The 21,692-nt window shown below is 39.3% G+C and overlaps 1 protein-coding gene across 2 annotated transcripts in view; it reads right to left on the reverse strand.

Annotated features, from left to right (window-relative positions):
• The window catches only part of BCKDHB (branched chain keto acid dehydrogenase E1 subunit beta), a 145,042-nt gene extending 135,016 nt beyond the window's left edge, over positions 1 to 10,026 (reverse strand). For both annotated transcript variants that reach the window (XM_021541605.3, XM_021541604.3), the window contains exons 1-3: positions 9,923 to 10,026; positions 7,409 to 7,486; positions 4,794 to 4,862 (exon numbers count right to left, since the gene is read on the reverse strand). In XM_021541605.3, the coding sequence (XP_021397280.1) occupies positions 4,794 to 4,862; positions 7,409 to 7,472 (133 nt within the window). In that variant the 5' untranslated portion in view covers positions 7,473 to 7,486; positions 9,923 to 10,026. The remainder of the gene's footprint in view (positions 1 to 4,793; positions 4,863 to 7,408; positions 7,487 to 9,922) is intronic.
• Positions 10,027 to 21,692: the final 11,666 nt, after the last annotated feature.

Here is a 21,692-nt window from a genome sequence, read left to right on the forward strand (position 1 = left end):
AGGCACTTACAGATAAGTTGTAGGTGTTTGGAGGATGGCAGAAAGAACATTCAAGGAAAGTATTATATATATATATATATATATATATATATATATATATATATATATACACACACACACCACTTCCCTGTTTATGTAATTTTCATTTCTTGGCCACAGGAGGATAGAAAAGTCTTTTTTTTTTTTTTTTTTGAGTTACACAAAAAACACCTGCCCTAGCATTCTTCTGAGTTACATCCCTTGTCATCACCATTTCTGCTATTCTTGTTTCTCAGTCTTCACTTCTGTCCACTTTCTCCACTTTTACCTTGTTTTTACCTCTGTTTTTTCCTCCCATTTCTTTACCTTCTATTATCTAATTCCTACCTCTGATCTCCTCTATATTTCTGTCATGTGGATTATACTGATCTTTACATGTTGAAATTTTATTTCACACTTCAGGCGGAGCAACAGGATATATACTCCCATTTCAAGATCATTGTTTCAAATCCACTTGCAGACTCAAAGACAAATGGACAGCATTTTTTCTGAAGGATTATAATAATAATGTACTCCCCTCTAAAAAAAAAAATTAAAAATGTTTGCATGCATTACCTAGGCTATAGAAATACAGTAGGCAGTTTACATCACACTGCTCTAAGAACAGGAAACACCTCCAGAGTGCAGGACTATGGAACAGCAGGCATTCCTTATTTCAATAAAGATACTCTAGAGGTTAGAGGATGTAACTTCTGCAAAACAGTGAAAATCAAAAACTTGACAGATAAAAAATAAAACATGAATATGCCTTCCAGTGTACTAGACCACAGAGAGGGGACAAAGGAAAAAAACTGTACAACATTTATCTCCCTTATCTGAAAAGGGCACTCTATATAAATATTTCAGAATGTCTACTCATTTTCAGAATTATACAGCAACAGATTTTTAAACATTCAACTCAATGCCAGAAAACTGGAATAATGTATTTCAGACCTTGACATAAGATGTATAGGAACAAACACGCTATCTTTAGTCATACCATCATGAAAATTAAACTACCACACACTGACTTATTTACATACAATTCATTAATTAAATATTTTTAAACATAATTCCTGGTAGCACATTAAAAATTCATCTGATCAAAAGGTTGCATTTATTTCCTTAAAAAGTCAAACTTCACTTACTAGTACAGGCCTCTGGCTATGTTTATACAATGTGACATTCCACTGCAAAAAAAAAAAAAAAAAAAAAAAAAGCAGCTTTTATATTTAATGCCCAATTTCTTCTAATAGAAAAATTTCTTTTCTGTCTCTCCAGAGAGACTTCAGTAACATTCTGGACACCAGCCAACATCTCTATAATACTACCACTAAGTATTACTATATTAAGTTCTTCCTACTGTAATATTAGATTATATTTAGACCCTGACCTCTATAAAGTGCTTAAAAATGGACTATCAGTTTGTATCAAAATAACAACTTACAGGCACAGACTGCCACCTAGTGATTTTACTCATCTAAAATGAAAAAGAAACTAAACAAATGAAACAAAACTCAGTCTCTCTTCCAGGAGAGGAGAGGAGAAAAAAAACCCATTCATTCTTTCATATTTTATATCAACATATAGAAATAATTTCATATTACATTACTTGCATCACCTATTATAATTTGGTGGTAAATTCAGGAGGGAGATGGGGAAAGAGTCACTAAGTGTATGTAATCTCCCTCCTAAGAGTCATCAGGTTGTTTGGTTATCACTTCTATCTGGAATTCCTCCTTATTTTACAGGGAGTCTAGTATTTTATAAAACAAGCATTTCATCTAGAATTTATTTAATCTCTGAAACTGCACTGATAGGCAGACACATCCCTCAAAATACTGTATTCTTTCAGTTTTTTTGCATTTTCAGTCTTTTCTGTTTCTCCTCAGCATTGTAACTATATTTTCAGTACATTCTTCAGTTCATTTTTGCCATTCCCTCTTCAGCCACTGCCTGTTTTCTACTGAATTTCACTATCAATGAAGAAAGAAGCTGACCAAACTGTGTCCTCTTATCTGCCTTATAAAACTGAATTCCCATTCTGTAAACGAGTCCTAAATTCAGGACCTTATCTTCAGACTCTCTTTCTGTTCAAACTTGTATTTCAGATATTGTCTTTCATTTACTTATGGGCACCTCAGCAGCATCATAAAGAACTTTTATTTTCCCTGTGTATTGGGTTTGTATGGCCAGGTTTTGATAGAAGGGAAAGGAGCTACAGGGGTGGCTTCTGTGAGAAACTGCCAGAAATCTCCCCTATGTCCAACACAGCCAATGTCAGTCAGCTTCAGGACAGACCCACCTCTGGCCAAGGATGAGCCCACCAGCAAGATCAGTAAATTAAAGAATGAAACAAAGCTATGGCATGGACTGGTGCAGCCCAAGGTGAGGTGGCTGTGCTGGTGCAGCCCATGGAGGTCCATGGGGGAGCAGAAATCCATCTACAGCCCCTCAAGGAACCACATCAGAGTAGGTGGATGTCCAAAAAAAAAAAAAGGTTGTAATCCCATGGGAAGACCTGCACCAGAGCAGAGCAGGCTTGTGGCGGGACCTGCAGTCCTGTGGAGAGAGGAGTTCATACTGGAGTAGCTTTGCTGGCAGAGTTTGTGACCCTATGTGGGACCTATGCTGAAGCAGCCTGTTCTGAAGGAACAAGGGCACCTTGTGAAAAGGGCCCACACTGGAGCAGTTCATGAAGAACTGCAGCACAGAGGAAGGAGTCATGCTAGAGAAGTTTATGGAGAACTGTCTCCTGTGGGAGGAACTCCACGTTACAACAGGGAAAGCACTCCTCTCCATGAGGAAGAAGAAATGGCAGAGACAACAAGTGATGAACCGGCCATAACTCCAATTCTCTGTCTTCCTGTGGCACTGGGTGGGAGGAGGAGGCAGAGAATCAAGAGTGCAGTTAAGCCCAGAAAGGAGGGAGGGGTAGAGGGAATGTGTTTTTAAGATGACTTTTACTTCTCATTATCCTACTCTGATTTTGATCGATAATAAATCCAACCGATTTCTGTAAGTCAAGTCCATTTTGCCCATGGCAGTAATCAGTTTGTGACCTCTTCATATCCTTGTAGCAACTCAAGAGCCTCTCATTACATTTTCTCTTCTGCATCCACTTGAGCGGAGTGCTAGAGCAGCTTTGGTGGGTACTGGCCTCCAGCCAGAGTCAAACCACCACATCAAGTCGTGCCTTCTCCACCTCCTTCTCTCTTAATCACTATTAACTAGACCTAAACACCAGAATCTGTACAACAAACTTTTTATTAATGTATGAAAACAGTGAAAAGCTTCTCAAATTTTTCCTTCTCTTCTAGCTGACAACACTTTTCCTCTAGCAAGTATGATCTTTGCAATAGTATGAATGAATGCAGAGACACCTTCTTACCTTATCAATCTGATCTCACCAGCACTTTATATATTCACCCATTTTACTTTATAATCACCTGAAACAAGAACACTTACTTTTTCTTCATCAAACCTATCCTCTTATTCACCCTGAAGAGGTCAGTACCCTTTTTGAGTAAATGGCAATACTAGTTTCATTAATCCTTGTTCAATGCATATAAGTACAATTGTACTTCATATAAATACAATTCTTATGTTCCCTCTTATATTTTAAAAGGGTTCTTTCCAAATATTCCTGATGTCACATCATAGCGTCCTCAAAAATCTCATTTAAAACCTTTGTTATAATACCCATGCAATAAACCTGACTCTAGCTAGGCTGCTGATGTGCTGTGACTGCTGGTTATCATCCAGATTAGCACAGTGCAAACAGTCCTTTGCACTCCCTCAACAAACCCCCAGTGCTCTGTCAGAGCAGTCAGGGCCATCATAGAGTCTCTGAACAGCACTGGCACATTGGAATATTCTACCAATAAGATGCTACTACAAAGATTATTTAACCTCTTTCCTTTGTTCCAGTATTATATGACTGTCTTACATCAAAAAAGCCCATCAAATGACCCTCAAAGCACCACCCTAACAATATAAAGTTTGTCCCTTCTGTCTTTTAAACTAAAACCCAAGAAGGTCCCTTACGCAACCATCTGCTCCTGTTACTTACTTCCCAAATAACATCTGTTGCCTATGTTTCCAGCATCTGGTTGCTGTCTCAGAGGCCTGGTTTTCACGTGGAGTCTAGTACGCACAGTCAACATATCACACCAGCTACAGAAATGTAAGTCAGTCTCAACAAGCAACACTAAAGATCACAGCTAACAGAAGTTCTATGCAAATTATTTGAACATTAACATGTAAACTAGAGAGCAAGAACACAAGACAATTGAAGCAGAGAACTAAATATGGTTGTGTTTCTGAAACTTCTTAGAAGTATAGTCTTTGTCCTGTCCCTTTTTTAGTTTACTCAAAAAAAAGGTGGAAGTTTGTTCTCCAAGATGGCTGTAACACATCATTATTATCGTTAAGTAAATTTAATCACTTGCTTCAAAAGGTCCAAGTCATCTCTGTACCTTGAAGAAAGTAAGCTGCTGAAACTTAATATGTTATAACCTCTTCTTCTCTGTAATAGCCCAGTGGGGGAGTAGCAATTGCCAAATTAAAAGCTGTATCATGTTACTGTCTCCACAACCAGCTTTCAAGACCTGTAAAATGCTCTACACTAATTAGCCTGCATACATGAAACATTGATTTTACGGTTTTTTAGCATTCCAGTAACAACACTTCTCACAGCAAAATGGGTGAAAAAAAAAAAGAGCAGAGATGTTAATATGAAACTGATGTCAGATTTATAAATTATATAAACTTACCATACTTGTCTCGCAAGCCAACTGTACATCTGAAGACTCCACCAAAGGCCACGTCTTCACCAAATATAACTGAAAATAAGAACAGTAGGGGAGGCTAACATTACTCCAATACATCTTACTTTTAAATAATTATGTTTCAAAAGCTTTTATATGAGACACTGACAAAAGTAACTCCTAACATTTCATTCCACTTCAAGATTTATCTAGATCTAAACATTTCTCATGCATGGCCAGAAAATAACAAATGAAGAATCAAGGTTAATTAGGAATCAGAACACTAACACAGCTGTCTCAAAACAGAATTAATGAAAATTATTCTGTTAGGCTTTCATCAGCTATTTACTTTTTTGATATATCCTATAGTAACATAGTGTCTAAAACTAAATGAGTAAAATTCCAAAAAGCAATTACACTCAGTCACAAGTGAGTCACTGAAATTAAGCCTTCTGCTTCAACTGGTAACCATTTTCATTCTCCATCCACAGATTTCAATAAATATAATGTTTTGAAAACCATCAAATTGAAGTTTTTTTCAAAATGTCAATCCAATATGTCAAGTCTTCTCCAAACATACTTGCCAGACTTCAAAACAGTCTGAAGAGTGACTTCAAAGGAACTCCTCTACAGAAAGGATGACTATTTAATAACTAGGACAATTCTCAGTATTTAACACTACTATTCTTGTAGTCAATAAAGTTTTATCATGAAAAGTATTTGCCTTTAAAACTTAGCTTCATATTAACTAATCTGTTTGTGTTTTTTTCTTTGAATTTTCTTAAAACAGTTTTGTTACCCATTATCTGTTTCACAGAAACAACTATTGCCCATTTCAAATTTCTAAGCATGTAAGATGTGCATCAATATCGCTAATAGCTGTTTGCATGAACCAGGGTCAGTTTTGATTATTCCACAATTCTTCAATATTCTATACATTCTAAAGGACACAAAATAATAAGTTAACCTTCTTGCCTTTCAAATACTATTCTTAATGAAATAAAATTAATTTCTGATTGGAATCACTAAAAGGGATTAACATACTTGTGCTAATCACATCAGTGACACTACTTAAAAAATATAAATTCTATAAAGATGTAAAATGAATGCACTCATGGAATGTATGATTGAACTATGTCCCTAAATCACTTCTCTCATTTTTAACAATAATTTGAGTGGGGTTTTACGTACTTAAAATCTTTGCAAGTTCATTCTGTTACCATATGGCTCCTTACTTTAGAGCCAGCTGGCATCTACAAAAAATCTTCCCATTTAATGCTGATATCCACAAACTTGAATGGATTTACTCATTCAGTTCAGCCACTGAAATGTATTTTCCTGGAGACATTCTAATACTCATCAACACAAGTATGAGGATTTCCACATTTAAACAACAATTGCTCAATTCCTATACAACTAAAAACATATGAAATACATGTTTTCCATTGTGAAAAATCCTAATTAATTCAGTAAGTGCAGTGATTCTGAGAACTCATATCTGGACTGTAGAACTCCAACATGGTCTTGCTTTACAAAAACTACACCCTGCAAAGCTGAGGAGCAAGACTGGAACCTTAGAGCAACTGGTTCTCTAAAGGCTCAAGATTATATATGAGTCTAGGCTCCTGATGGACTAACATTCTACTTGCTTTTATACGTCTGATTCTACAGAAATGGTAATAAAATCTTTTATTGGCCCTAATTTACCCTAAATTGTGTAAATTTAATCTAATCGAGGTGCATCTAAAACAGCTGAGATTGAGAGGGAATGTACACAGGCACAGTACTGGACAGACAAGATGGAATTTGTCCCAACAGATTAGACAATTAGTCAAACTTTAGGTTGAGCAGTGATTCAAGCAGTGCCAAAAAGGGCTACTAACAAACTAAAAAGAAAACCCGAAATTACACAAGATTATGCAGCCTTAGCAGGTGTGTTCATGGCATGAAGCATCTCTGAATGGCCATCATCATGCCTTTATTAGGACACCAGAAGCAAAAGGCCTCCCACTGTATACAAGAATTAAAAGTGGAGTAAATATCTTTGTGTAATAGTTTACGATAAGCCTTTTAAATCCTGCTATTATGAAGTAGCATATTCCAAGTCATGGGTTATCCAGACCACAAAAGCCTAGCAAATCTTACGCTTAACAATGAACAGAAATAAGTAAACCTATAAATTCATTTTGGAGAGTAGGGAAGAAAGCAGAATGTAGAGAGGAATATATGGTCTCTAAAAACGTACCAGTTTTAGGGAACAGAAAGTTTAAGAAATGTAAAAGTAATGTTTACATTTTTAAAACTCCTACTAGTGGGACTCGAGCTGCCCTCAAGGACAGTTCTCCTCAGTAATACTTTAAACATGTTAAAGAATGTATCTTCTGTCCTCACCTTCAAGTGAAATACACAGAGCTAATACAGAAGATACAACTACATTTTAGACCATATAATCCATTAGTAATCTGTTAATGCAACACATTTTTAAGATTTGAGATCAAAGTGAAGTAATAACTTATTAGCAAACTTTACAGGGCATGAGAAATACATTAAATATTGTACACAGATAGGCAAACCAAAACACAATTTATATAAAACAAAATACACTAACAAGTATAAAGTACCTGCAGTTGGATCTTTGGCTAAAGCATTGTCCAAGGCACTTGTTATGGACTGGAAGAGATTCATCTTCTGAGTTTGCCCTGTGTGAAAGTGATCATTCCGCAATTTAATTTGGTTCAAAACATGAAGTACATTAGAAAACACTGGTGCAAACATGTCTAAAAATTTAACCATCAAAAACAAGATTCCTGTTAGGAATACCCAAGATTCATTTGTTGAATAAACTTAAATTATAGGATAGATGGGATTGAGCATTGTATACTTGGCCTTCCCAAGGACTATAATTCCACTTCCAATTTTTTTTTTTTTTTTTTTTTTTCAAAAATCTATGCTCTTGCCTACAGCAAATGAAGCTTTGCAAAGCTCAGTCAAGCACTGGGAAGAATGTCTTCCTTTTCAAAAGAAGAAACCAACATATCACCATTTTGAGGACTGGGATCTTCCCTCCCCCCCAGAAAATTCACTGACGTTTACTTTATCATTCTTTAATCACATTTTTTAAGCTCCAGCCTTTCCCATTTACAGACATCTATTATTATCAGAAAATTTCAAGACCACTGGCCTGCTCTCTGCACTGCAGTTAGTAAGTGTCTGAAGTTTCAAATTCATACTTCAAAGAAAGAAACTTCGTGCTGAAGCAAAGTAAGTTGTTTAATTTAGAACAATGCTACCAGAATGCCCTTCTTCCTTCCTGCACTTTTGTGAAAAACAAGGAGACCTGAAAGCAAAGATGGACCAAAACAGTAGCCTAGTCCTCACTACAATGACCAATTCAGATTCTCCAAGCAAATAAAATAATTCTTAAAAGAAACCAAGTAAGAAATTGCTTGGCTGCTCTTTAATTTGGTAGCTCTTTAACTGGAAAAATCTCTTAAGTCATGACTAGAATCTACAGTCCAGGAGAATGCCACCTCCAGCACACACAGTGTGCTAAATAAATAAATAAGATAATTAGATGAAGATCCCACATGAACTAATAGGTGTTAGAATTCAGAAAGGTGAACTACATCCTTTTCCCAGTAGTTACAGTACCTCTCAACAAACATTCAGCTTCCCTTTCTTCTAAATCATTAATTAATGTTAGTATTTTTTTGTTGAAGACTAGTGCCATGCTACATCTGAGCAGCTGCATTCCTACACATTCCTGTGCTTGGTAACTTGACTTGTTATACTTTACATGGCCCTTCAAGGAGAGGAAAATACTGAAAAGAAAATGTTATGAGAACTGTTCCGGTTATACAAAAGCCCTAATGAACAAAACTTACAAAAAGAGAATAAAAGCTCGGGAATGGCAGCTGTTTCCCTCTTTCCCTAGCCATCCATCCACATTAGTACTTAGTTTATCTTTTCTACAAGATAACATCCTTCCAGTATTGTATATAAATAAATGGGTATTACGATAGTTCTAACCTGCTTCTCTTGCTTATAACACAGGCCTTCATATAAACCCCACAGAGGAAAGGGGGAACTAATTGTATCTTTTAGATTTGACCTATGAAGTTGGAAAAGCAATATCTCAACAATATCAGGAGCAGTATTGCTATAATTTTATTTCACTTCCACTGCTTTTCCACAGAATTTTGAAGTGTATTTTAAGTCACAGGGAATTAACTTTCTACTAATTAATGGCATGCCACCCCAGAGCTTCTTCGCATGACCTCAAGCAGGGACCTGCCATACACAAGCTTCACTATGTGGGACCTTGGTATATCTTTATCATTAGCAGAAACTCTGTTTCTGTTAATCATGATCAAGATGCAACAACAAGGTATCCAACCAAGTAACAAGGTTTCTAGAGGATAGTTAGGTTCAGGTTTACGTGATAGAAGCAGCTGTTCTGCAGCCAGCAGGCTTCTTTCAGAACTTGGCACTAGCCATTTGGAGGGACACATCCCAAAAATAAAAGTCAAACACCATGCGCTGCTCATTTCCAAGTTATCTGTGTTTAGTCTCAACCATGTGACCACGAGGATGACCTCCAATCTTTCAGCAGACAGCAGTCTTTATTCATCATAGGTTTGTTATCACACTCATGACCTAAGCATGCAACACAAAAACCAGGACAGATGTCAAGTCAGTAAGTTACTTCTAGAAGCTCCTGGTAGAGGACAGGGGCCGAGGATGGCCGTGCAGGTTTGAGCACACGATGGGCCCACCTACCGCAGCTCTGGCTCTGACAGCCCAAAACACTTCGCCACCCCACCGCCGAGGCGGCCTGCGGCCCCACCAGCGGCCCACAAGGGCATTCCCACCCACAGCCCAGGATTCCTGCGGAAAACCCCCGGCTGGGAGTGCCGAGGACGCAGCGGGGTCACGCGACCGTGCGGATGCCTGCGCCGCCCGGGGCCGGCCCGCAGCGCCCCGGCGGGCCCCCGGCGGGCCCTGCCTGCCCGCTGCCATCCCGGACCGGGCTGCTGGCGGCCCCGCCTAAGGAGGCACGGCGACAGGGCGGACCCGGCGGCAGAGAGAGGTTGAGACCGGCCCGCGGGGTGGACCCCGGCCAGCCGCGCTCTCACCGTACTCTCTGGGCGCCGGGTCTGGCTGGAAAGCGAAGTGCGCGGCGGTGCGGCGGGGCGCGCCCGGCAGCGGGGCCGGGCGGCCCCAGAGCCCGGCGGGGAGCGCCGCGCGCAGCGCCCGCCCCGCCGCCGCCATCGCTGCCATGCCGGCCCGGCGCCGCCAGCGCCTACTAACGAGGCGGGGTCCCGGGCCGGCCCCCCATTGGCCAGCGCCGCCGGGGCACGGACCAATCAGCGGCGGCTCCGCAGTGGGTGGAGGAGCGGGAGGGAGGGAGGGTTCCCGCCTGCGCGGGGGGCGCGCGGCCTGGGGCGCGTGCGGGTGAGCGCGGGGCGCGCGGGAGGCGGGAGCGCGCCTTGAGGGCGGGAGCGCGCCTTGAGGGCGGGAGCGCGCTGCTGCCGTGCGCCCCCACAGCTACAGGGACAGGGACAGCCACGAGCCACGGCCACAAGCACAGCCACAGCCACAGCCATAGCCGCAGTCATAGGCACAGCCACAGGAGGCTTTGCCTAGGTACTGTCACCGTCGCAGCTGAAACCAAAGGCTTCCCCTCTCCCCTTAAACTTTTCTCTTTTCTTCCACTGCAGGGGTTGTCGTGTCACCACCCCAGAGTCGACAAATCGCAGACTGGTTTGGGTTGGAAGGGACCTCAGAGATTATCTGGTTCCAGCAGACTTGCCAGTGGCAGGGACACCTTTCAGTAGGCAAGGTTGCTCAGAGCCCATCCGACCTGGCCTTGAACACTTTCAGGGATGGAGTATCCACAGCTTCTCTGGGCAACCTTTTCCAATGCCTCACCATTCTTGCAGTAAAGAATTATTCACCAAATATCCAATCTAAATCTGTATTCTTCCAGTTTGAATCCATTCTCCCTTTTCCTGTCACTACATGTCCTTGTAAAACTCTCTATCTTTCTTCTAGGCTCCCTTCATAAATATCTGAAATCCTCAAATTCTACCCCAGCAGCTGCCCCAGAAGGGTGAAAGGAATTCACAGACCTGCAGATATTACCTGTTCCACTCTGTCTCTCAAAATCTCTCTTGACTGTCCATCCTGGCTTTCAGTCTGCCTTGCTTTAACTTAATTTTTTCTGAGGGCTTTTCTTTGAAACACTCTTGCTCAGACCTTTGGTACATTATTTTATTGAAATTATGATCTTTCATATGCACATATTTTCTTTGTCAGGTTTTATAAAAACATTCTTTCTAATGTTCTCCTCATCAAAGTATGACAACCTCACATTACTTCCATCATCCAGGTGAATCTTCTTGGTCTACTTGGTCTACTTTTGCAGCCTCCATTTCTTCCTCTGTTTACCCATCCTTGTTGCATTTCAGCTGTCTCCAGGTCAATCCTTTCCCCCTTTCCCTTTTGTCAGTGTTTCACATCTTGTCCCTGTGCATGCCTCTTCATCAAGCCCTGTCATGCAGCCTCCAATGCATGTGACAAGTTGTTTTAAGTTGTTTAAGTTGTTCTTCCCTGTCTGTTTTGATATTATCTGTAAGGCAAACCATACTGGCTAGCATTTTTTACTTTGCTCCAAGAACTCTAACTCAGTACTGTGCCTCAAAGAAAAAGGCTAGAAATTAGAATTACATATAAATGGCATCACCTCTTGCAAGTGAGAGGGCTCATATGTAACCCTGTATGAACAGGGCCTAGTTTAAACACTGGAATGATAGATTTCCTGTCTAACATAAAATATGTATAGCTGTGATGATTAGATTTTTTTTCCTATCTGAGTTCCAAGCCATTACTGAATATTCCTGTAATGACCACAGTTCAATTTCATTGAAGACTATTGCTTCATTATGTATTTTGTGAAAACATATTTTCTCATGTTGATTTAGAATTTCTTAATCATTAAGATTTGTGCAAAATAAAAGGCTTACTCTTCCTGCTAACTGAGGAGACCATCTACTTGCTCTTCACCACACCCTTTATCCTTAGAGACTGCTGAAAAAGCATTCAAATTTTGAGTGATTGGTCATGGGATCAAAGTTTGAACATATCCCAGTACATCCCAGGGAAACAAGACACTATCTAAATTTCTAAAGGGGGTGAGAATTTTAACGAACAATAGAATGCCATCTTTGCAATGAACAAGGAGTATAAATGTCAAAAGTTGAGGTTGCTTCCAACTTCAACTGAAGGCAATACATAGATGTTTGATAAAGTTTAGGACCTGGAAAACATAATAATATAATAACCACCAAGTGATACATAATCATGTAATATGTATTGCTAATAGTGGAAAATATCCACGTTTACTATTCAAATATTTGTGTTTCTTTCAGAAAACAATGTATCTGAGTAGGAGGAATTTAGCTATATTTCACATCATTGTGGCAAGATCTGCAAAACTTAAAAATGGAGAGCAATAGTATAGAAAGGAATTATTTTACATGTGAGTCTGACATCTATTACTAATGTATCACTTACTGTGAATTGCTAAACTCATACTATAAACTGTAAGGTATATTCTGCTTATGTACAGTTAGTAGATGCCATGCTGGGACTCTTGTCTCCTATACCTGGTGATACATGGAATTTGAAAAGGAAAAGTATGCTCATGTGGCCCAGTATCTTACACAGGAAGTTACAGCATTTATGATGGAACAGTGGAAAGAAGAAATATCTGCAGTAAGATGTTCACCTCATAGGTGAAAGGGAAAAAAAATATCTGGAAATAGATACTAACACCTGCATTGTTGTTGCCTTTTGAGTACAAAAAATGGTTTGTCCACATGGCCTTGGATATTTGCACTGGTAATATAAATAAATAAATAAATAAATAAATAAATAAATCTTTTTTAACGGGCCAATCAAAGAGGTTTATCCAAATGTACACTGGCTGAACAATGTTTTAGTGGAGTTTAGTCCCAGCATTTATGTCTTTCCAGCTCTGATGGGGTAATAATTATATCCATGTTGTTCCTGATATATGCTTAGATATTCCAGCAACTTCAATTACATTTTGAATACATTTTTCTCTTTTGGAAGTTGTTCAGTCACTTGGGGCCACTTCTGTTAAATCTGTACAGCAGACATTAAGAGCTGAAATCAACTACATTCCCCATCTGTGTGTATTAGTCATTTTGCACATCCTTAGTATTGTTGACAGCCATTAAAAAACTCTGGCAGGGATTACTATTATTTGTGAATAATCATACAGAGCAATTAATGAGGATCTGATGATTGCAGACCCTACTGTCCCAGACCAGATTATGCCCATATTTATGCCAGCATCAATCAGATGTAACTCCCTTGAAGTTCATGTTGTTGCCTCTGATTGACATGGATCTAACTGTGAGCAAACTGCAATATTGGATTTGGACATAAACATATGGCTCCAAGTCTACTATTCTGTTTCAAAATCTCTCAAAATTTTTACATAGCTTGCAGCTGAACCTTAAACTCATCACATTTCCTAGTAGGTGTTACTTTAAATTATGTTTTTATAGGTGATGAAGCATCCAGGCAATTTCTGTTGCATTCCTTCAAGCATAGCTGTTTTCTTGTCACTTCTGTCTGACATGTTATAGTGTTGCTGTAAGTTTTCCTCCCTGCTCTGTGGTTCATGGAAGGAATCTTGTTGCATGTTTCCACCCCAACAGCTGATTAGATGTTTTACCCCCTCTTATAGGAACTGCTAGTGAGCACTCTTGTCACATTAATCCTAGGTCTTGGCACTACAGCTATTTTCATGTTTTGTTTGCTGTCTTCTGTCTTCCTTCTACCCTAATTATTGTCTGCTTTGTCCTTCTCTTTCTGTGCTGATACTTTGAAGCTGTTTTCTCCCGTCCCTCCTCCCTCAGACAAATGGGGTTTTTTGTTGATTAGGGACAGGCATTTCTTTCTTGGATATGTGAAAAAGAGTTTTACCATTTGGCCTGGCTGGTTTTATTGTCAGTCCTGTACAGATTAAATGTGGGAACAGAAAGGGTTGTCTTACCCCTAAGAATGAGTAAGACAAACTAAACAAGACCAGAGCAGTAATGGTTTTGATCAACAGGACTTAGAAATAAATGGTTTCATCTTAGGTAGCATAAATGCCAATAATGTAGCATAAACGCCAATAATTATTTTACACTTTAATAAAAAGCAGGTCAGGGCAATCTGTCTGGAACCAGACAAGTTGTAGTCTGGCAAAGAGCAGGGGGGGGGAAAGGAAAAGAAGCCTTTATGGCGTAGTTTTGCACTCATTTTCTTGTAAGGTCAGAAATCATCCCGTTTCTTCTGCTGTATGACCCACCTCTGTGGTAAGACAGAGCTTCCCACTCAGTCTAGACTAGTAACTGTGTGTTACATCACCAATTGCTTTTTAGATTTTTAAATACTGCACACTTAATTTGAAGACAGTCCTATTTTAAATTGCGTGAGTAATTCATAACATTAAATGAATCAAGGCTGGAAACTGCGGTGTCTATCCATAGAGACATTGTTCAGCTTTCTTTATATGACATATCAGTGTTTCATAATTACAGGATGAGAGTCCCACTTTGCTTAATTCAATCAGTTTTAAGTTGAAACTGCAGATCATATTTAACTCTTTTTTTCTACTAGCTTAATCTAGAAATACCTGTACAGGGAAATGATTTCTAATACTTGACAGCTCACAATTCTAATGCCAAAAAAAAGTCATAATTAAATCCAATTTGTGCAAGGAATGGGGATCACATTTTTATCCTGGGGATAATTAAATGTAGGAACAATTTACCTGAAAACATGCTGGATTCTCATCACTTCCACTCTTCAAATCATAACTAGATTTCTTTGTAGAAGATGTACTGTAGCTCAAGCAAAAATTATTATCTTGATAGCAAAACTACTAGGTGAAGTCATACCGAAATAATCTTATTAATACCTTGCAGTTTTAAAATAGCTGTTGTTGTTCAGTAATAAAGTGAAAATTGCTTTTTGACTGGTCAAGAAAGTATGCCAAAAATCTTAATAGATTCAGAAATATGTAGAGTGATGGATTCTTCAGTTATATTGAATGTATTTGTGTATATGTATATATGTTTATGTGTATATATATACATATAGCTGACATTATAAGCAGTGGTCAAAAAACAGAGATGGCTTTAAGTAATGGTTATGTGATTTAAAGAAGTCACGTTTGGATGTCATGAGTTCCCAACAGGTTTCCACAGTGTTCTGTCTGCTGCTGGCAGTGCTACTCTAGAGAAAGCCATGTACCAAGCAACACATTCAAGAGGTTTAAATAAGTGTTTGAGTTGATGTTCACTTTGCCACAGACTGGCCTTTAGCTGCTGATCAGAGTGGGAGCTGTGATCAGTTACAAAAGTAATAAATCTCTCCCCAGAATGTTAATGGTAATTTCTGAAATTAAACATACCGAATGTGTACTCTACCAGACAGTGAACAAGTCCTACTGCAGCCATATAATTGTAAAATATGCCAAACTTTTACATTGGAGACATCCATTTCTGTGCATCACATGGCCATGTGCTGAACTAGTATCACTAGCCAGAGAAGCAGTATAAGTCAGTGCAGTATCCAGACCCAAGTTTCATTGCTGTCAATGAGAACTGTAGAGAGAGAAGAGAACTGTATTCAGAGTGTGAATAATCAAAGCTACCCAAAATTAGATCCTACTTTAGGGATACCTGTGCTGCTAATTTTATAAGAGCCAAACCCCATACTCAGCTGCCAGTTTGCCTAAATTTATTCCAAACTACATGGGATTTTTCCTTCTACATATCTCTTCCTTTTAGTTTGACCATCTGTGCAGTTACAGAATGTTCTAGGTATTTTTTTCTAGGCTAGGTTTCAGGTATTGGTTCACATTCAGATTCTAATGTTGCTTTCAGTGTGGCACTGCTGTCTGCACCACTGCATTCACACACTTGCAGCTGTCTTTAAATAAAGTAGCTGGTTGTGGTATTTATTATTGCTTCTCTTTTCCTTTACTCAATAAATTTTCTTCATCCCAGCAAAAAATATCTAGATGCATTTTTTAATTTTAATATAGAGTGTATCTTTCTATATTTTCTTTTGACTAAAAATTTTCATCACCACAGAGTACCTAAAAATTCTGTGGGTCAGCACCAAGAGAAGGAATGCTTAACACTCATGCAGTTTCATGTGTCTGGAAAATCTAGGATGGATTCAGCATTTCTATGCCCCATTCAAAAAAAAAAAAAAAAAACCAAAAAACAACTAGTTTGTGGCAATGTTGTACATTAAAGCTTTCTGTTATGTAAAAGAGTTGACTTTTATATAAAAGGTTGCTTCAAATACATATATTACAAGCTTCTGTCTAAGTTTAATTTAGATGAATAGGATATACTTAAACAGGTTTTCAGTGGTACCCTTAGGCAGCACAGGCATTTAATGTAGAAATACAGCTTCACTAAAACACAGGATTTAGACTAATTTAGGCAGCCTGGATCTCACTGAAAGCCAGAAATAATAATTCACATTTTTATCCCTTACTTTCATTTTTCTCTATATTTAAATAAATATATCAACATCTATTAGAAATAGCATAAATTGAGAATTGTCTACTGGTTTGTAATTTTTAATGTATACCATTAGGTGGCAGGAAACAATAACTATTTACTTGATTAAATACATATGTTGAAATACAATCTATCAGATTGTTCTCTCCACCCTTTTTGAATCAGATTTCCTATTGTGAACTGTCAAGAGCTTTGTTTAGATAATTATTAAATGACTTACCAACAGGGCTCACTGCTTTCATCAAAACTGCTTCAGATTTCATTTTTGTGCAATCCTTTTGTGAAATAAGGGAAAAGCAAATAAAAAAACCAAGGCATACTCATTCCACTGGGAGTTCCTCAAAAATTAAACATCAGCACTGTTATCTATGTACTTCTAATCTCTGCTTCTGGTCAGGCTAAATCTGACTGCTGGAAGAAGCTCCTAGGCCAGTCTAACTCGGTAAGCTTTGGTGGAAGGCAAGAAAGTTTATTATTCTTTTGAGAGGCTTGGTTGTAAGGACTATGCTTTTGTCTGGGTCTGGCTATAAATAGGGACCTTTTACATAGCATAGGCACAAAAGGATTGAACTGATTTACATATCCAGGCTGACAGACAGATGGCTGCAAGTAAAAAGGGAATTTATATTGCTAGCAACTTTTATGTCTCTAAATCTAGCTGGCTGCTGATTTTAGAATTGCAATGGATGTCACTGGTGAGAGGGTAGGTGTCAGCAATCACAGGGCAAGACTTGTCTGCTTGATAACTCACTCAATGATTGATGTATGGGAAGTTAACTGCACTGCTAGTGACTGACTCTGTAGGAGATAAGGAAATCTATGCTCAGCATTTCCCAGAGATGTGGAATTAAATCCCTTGCAAGGGTATCCCATAAAAGATTTATTCTTGTTCCCTCAAACTCGCTGTTGGTAAGAACTGTGACACAGATATTGTCACACATGCTTAGCTGGAAAGACCCAAAGCAGGTTTTCCCATATGTTTATGTGATAATCTAGTGCCAAATAAATAACAATTCCAGAAAGCAATATACAGCTGCAGTTTGCCATTCCTATTTGATAAGCTAACACCTGAAAGGAAGAGAAGCACAAGAGAGATACTTTGTTGATTTGTTATTGATTAGTCTGATATGAAGAGAAATTCAGCTCAATGCAGTTTTAACATAGCAGTGACAGTCAAGAGATGGAAATCCATGTGTGTTAGTAAATTAGAGAACTCTTAACAGTGTGTCTCTTTTATGTCAGGCAATTGCCTCTGGAAGCAATGTTCCTCCTGTTCAGCACTGGCATTGCCTGAGAACACTGATAGTAACTACACAAGCTATAACCTCACTATTTGTGAAGTCCACATGTCTGCTTGAGTTAGAATTCAATACTTTTAGTCTTAAGTCTCTGAGTTTTAATAGTTGTGTTGTATCCACAGAGTTCAGACATGGTCAATCTTGTGGGAAACTATCTCAAACAGGAACCTTCAGCAGTTAAAAACGCCAAACCCAATAATAATAATGGTACCAGAAGATGAATTAAGCAACAGATTGTATTAACTTGAATTGCAGGAAATCAGATTCCTTCCAGATATAAACACTCAATGCCTGTGCACATCACAGTCCCATGGCTACCATGGCTGTTGGTATAAAAGGTGGATCATCTTCAACAGCAATTTCTTTCCCTCACAAATAATAACTACAGAATTCAGAAAGCTGCCAAGCAGGATTGAATGTAATTCAGCATGCTATCAGCCTTAGCATCTGACAGCAGTATTGGTACTCCCATTGGATCGGCCTAGCAGTCAATCTGTAGATCACTCTGTCCTGTTTCTAGCTTCTAACTGTGTAGGTTACAGACCTACAGAAAAGATGCAGCATAGCCTGGAAGAGGAGCTGCAGTGTGTTAGGGGATTGAGCTTGAACCCTGTGTGAAATCAAACAAGCAATATTTTTTCTGGTGCATTGTGAGTTGTTCAATAATCAAAAATGTTTGGCTTTGAGAGACTGATGGCTCTCTAGTCAATAAGTCACTAAGCAAGTATGTTTCTCAGAGGGAATTGTGCTCAGTGGGGCTGCTCAAGCTCGCCAAAGGACAAACTGCTGGGAGCAGGTGGGTGCCATGCAGTGCAATATGCAATGCAAGCTATGTGCACATTGCAATTTGCCCCTGAAGTCTGCAGAAGCCTGTGAGCCCTGGGGTGGATAGAGCATGAACTGATCTCTGTTTACCTATCCTGATGCTTCTACTGGGATTTCACTAGCACAGAGCCTAACAGGACATGGGTTAATGCTGGGATTCTGTTTGGGGCAGAGGTGGTTTACTTATCTTTGTGGGAAAGGGAGAAAAAATCATAACCATCAAGATGATCACTTATTGTGCCTTATGCTTTTAAAACCACAGATAAGTAGTACAAAGTATTTGGATCACCACAAAGGAAAGGTCTTTCCAGTCTGCACAATTCAAATGTGGGTTACCATATGCCTGAAGCTAGGAAACATTATTTATATGTTATCAGCCTGTTTTCCTTATGTTGTTCTTTACAGTTTTATCAGAAATATTAAGAGGTGCTTACACAGCTGAGCCAAAATCCTGAATATTTCTTTTTGTACCTTTGGTTCTTTCATTGTTGTACAATCAGATGTGAAAGTCTGATCAAGAAGAGGATAAATACATTCTGAGATGTTGTATTTTGAGAATGTAAGGACCTAAACAAGTGGTCTCCCTGGATTCTACTGAGAATTTACAGTATTTTGCAAGAGGGGGCACAACCACATTTTTTATTTCTTCTAGTCTGTGTCCAAGAGGACAAAGTTCAGGCCCCTTTGCAGGACTTTGCATCTTCCATCTACTTTCTGAGGTGGATATAATATAAAACAGAACTTGAAAAATCATCTGCCTCAACCCCCTTACCCCCCACTCAAAAAAAACCCCAACCTATTGATATTCTGTATCATGGCCTTTTTATAGAAAGCACCGAACAGTTTGGTTTTGTTTTTCTTAAACTGCCCATATAATAAACTGTAGATTTGTACTGCTTTCTTTTGAAGAGACCTCAGTGAACTCAAACATATTTCAAAATGCAAAACCATTGGTCTGAACTAATTCAGATTAATGAATGAAAACAGTTTGCTTTGAAAGAGGGATCTCAGGCAGCACAGTAAAAGCAATTGAGCTGGAGAAGACAAAATATTCTGGAGGTCAGCAGAACAAAGTGTATTTCCTCGGCATATGGTGACTGCGTGAACACTTAAACTATCTAACATCTTTCTCTGTCTTCCTGATAGGCTTCTCACATCACCCAGAAATGAGGTTAGTGGAAAGAAAGAATTGTGCTTTCCTAGTACACTTTCCTTAGCATGCCAAAAAGGTGATAACAAGAAGTAGGATGAGATAGAAAACACGAGTGGTTTTGCTCAGGTCTGAAGATACTGGAATGATTTACATTGCAGTAGAAGAATGCCTAAGGTTGTTTTCCTTCAAATGTGCCAGGAGGTGGTACAAGACCTACTGGTGGTTTCATATGTATTGTCAAAGCTACTGCCTACGACTGCACACATTCAGCTTCTTGTGAAAGACTGTTACAGGCAAGACCAAAGGAAAAATTACTCTTGCAAGAATTTTCTACCTACCCAAAACAAACAACAGCAAGGGTGGCTTGTGTAGCAATTTGTAGGAGGAGATTTGAGAATTTTCATCCTTTCTTTAAGGCTAGGATCTAGGAAATTTACCTGAAGGATAAGAGAGAAAGAAGGATGGAGTTGCAAAATGAAAACAAAAAAAGACTAACTGATAGAGAAGAAAAAATTGAGAAATTAAATTGCAGTAATGGAAAGGGATATGAAAAATCAGGCAGATGATGGAATGGCAAAAGACAAAATTAGGGAAGACTGTTGCAACAGAGGAGAGGGAGATATAGTTGAGATAGCTAAGAGGTGGAGTCTCAGACGGAGCAATGAAACCTTATGTGATACTGGCATAGAACAGGAAACAAAATGACCTCCAGGTGAAGGAGAGAACAGATGGAAGCAAATTTGAGATTCGCCTCTGTATCAAAGAGTTTCATCAGAGGGTCAAGTGAGCATAATATTAGCTAGTCAGTCAAAGCCAAGAGAGTGAGAAATGGATCAGAAGCTGCAAACTATCAGAGTAGGGATGGCAGGTGGAGCTGCAAGAGGCAGATGGATCGGGGACACCACTGTTGTCTAAAAACATCTTGGATATCCAACACCTTGAGTGGGAAAAGCAATTTGAATTGATACTGGTAGTAGAAAAAAGATGCATATAATTAAATGTTAGTAATCTAGAATTGGAATTAGGAAGTTCTGGAATTAGAAAGCTCCTAACCATTGTATCAGGAAGCTCTGTCCCATTATGTACTGTCCTATTAGGAACAGGGTAGGCAAACACATCCTAGATTATCTTCAGGTGGAGCTTGATAAGTCTGGGGATGCAATCCTACACATAGTTGATATCCACAATGAGTGAGACCAGATTGGATGTTGTAGGTGGACCTTCCAAGTCCCTGCCCTAATCTTATTTTCCTAATAATGATGCTGTTGACTCATATGTATTGACCAGGACAGGTGCAGACAGACACACATTTGCCTCACTCATTTTCCAAGCCAACTGGATGCCACCCACTTCTGGAATTTGTGTAGCTGGAGTGGCCCAGGCCTGTACACAAGTTTTTAAACCTGTGCAAATACATGACTTTCAGATCTGAACTAGCTTGCTTTCCCCTAACTTGGAGTGTGGGTGAGGGGCTCCACACCTATCCATGCACCCTCAGAAGGCTGTGCAGAGCTCACTTGTTCAGTGTCTTAGAGAGTGAAAACTATGTAGATTAGGTATGCAAGGACTGTACAGGGTGATGTAGTAGAACTAAGGGGACTCAAGATCCCAGAAGTATAGGAGCAACACCTGCCAGTCCAGGTGCCACAGCAGCATGGTCAGGAGCCACATGCAACATCTCTGTAGTCACTTCTATATGACACTGTGGTGTTTTGTGGCAGACTAGTCTGATGCACCACCAGTGTGTACCGTGCCACCAGGAACGACAACTTGCTCTTACATCTTTGGTTGCCCTCCCGGTTGTGTTGAGTTCCTAGACAATGCTGCACAGTGGAGATGGTGCTCTGTTCCTCCTCGTTAGAGTATCCATTCCTGTCTGTCACCATACTTTGTGTCTTGCTCCCAGAAGCTGCATTGTCCTCAATAGATGTGCAACCCCCTGCTCATGCTGTAGTGACCACAGCCATCTACTGCATCAAGTTATGTTCGAAGGCACCAACGGGTATTT

This window comes from Lonchura striata, chromosome 3 (assembly GCF_046129695.1).
Source record: "Lonchura striata isolate bLonStr1 chromosome 3, bLonStr1.mat, whole genome shotgun sequence".
Classification (NCBI taxonomy): Eukaryota; Metazoa; Chordata; class Aves; order Passeriformes; family Estrildidae; genus Lonchura; species Lonchura striata.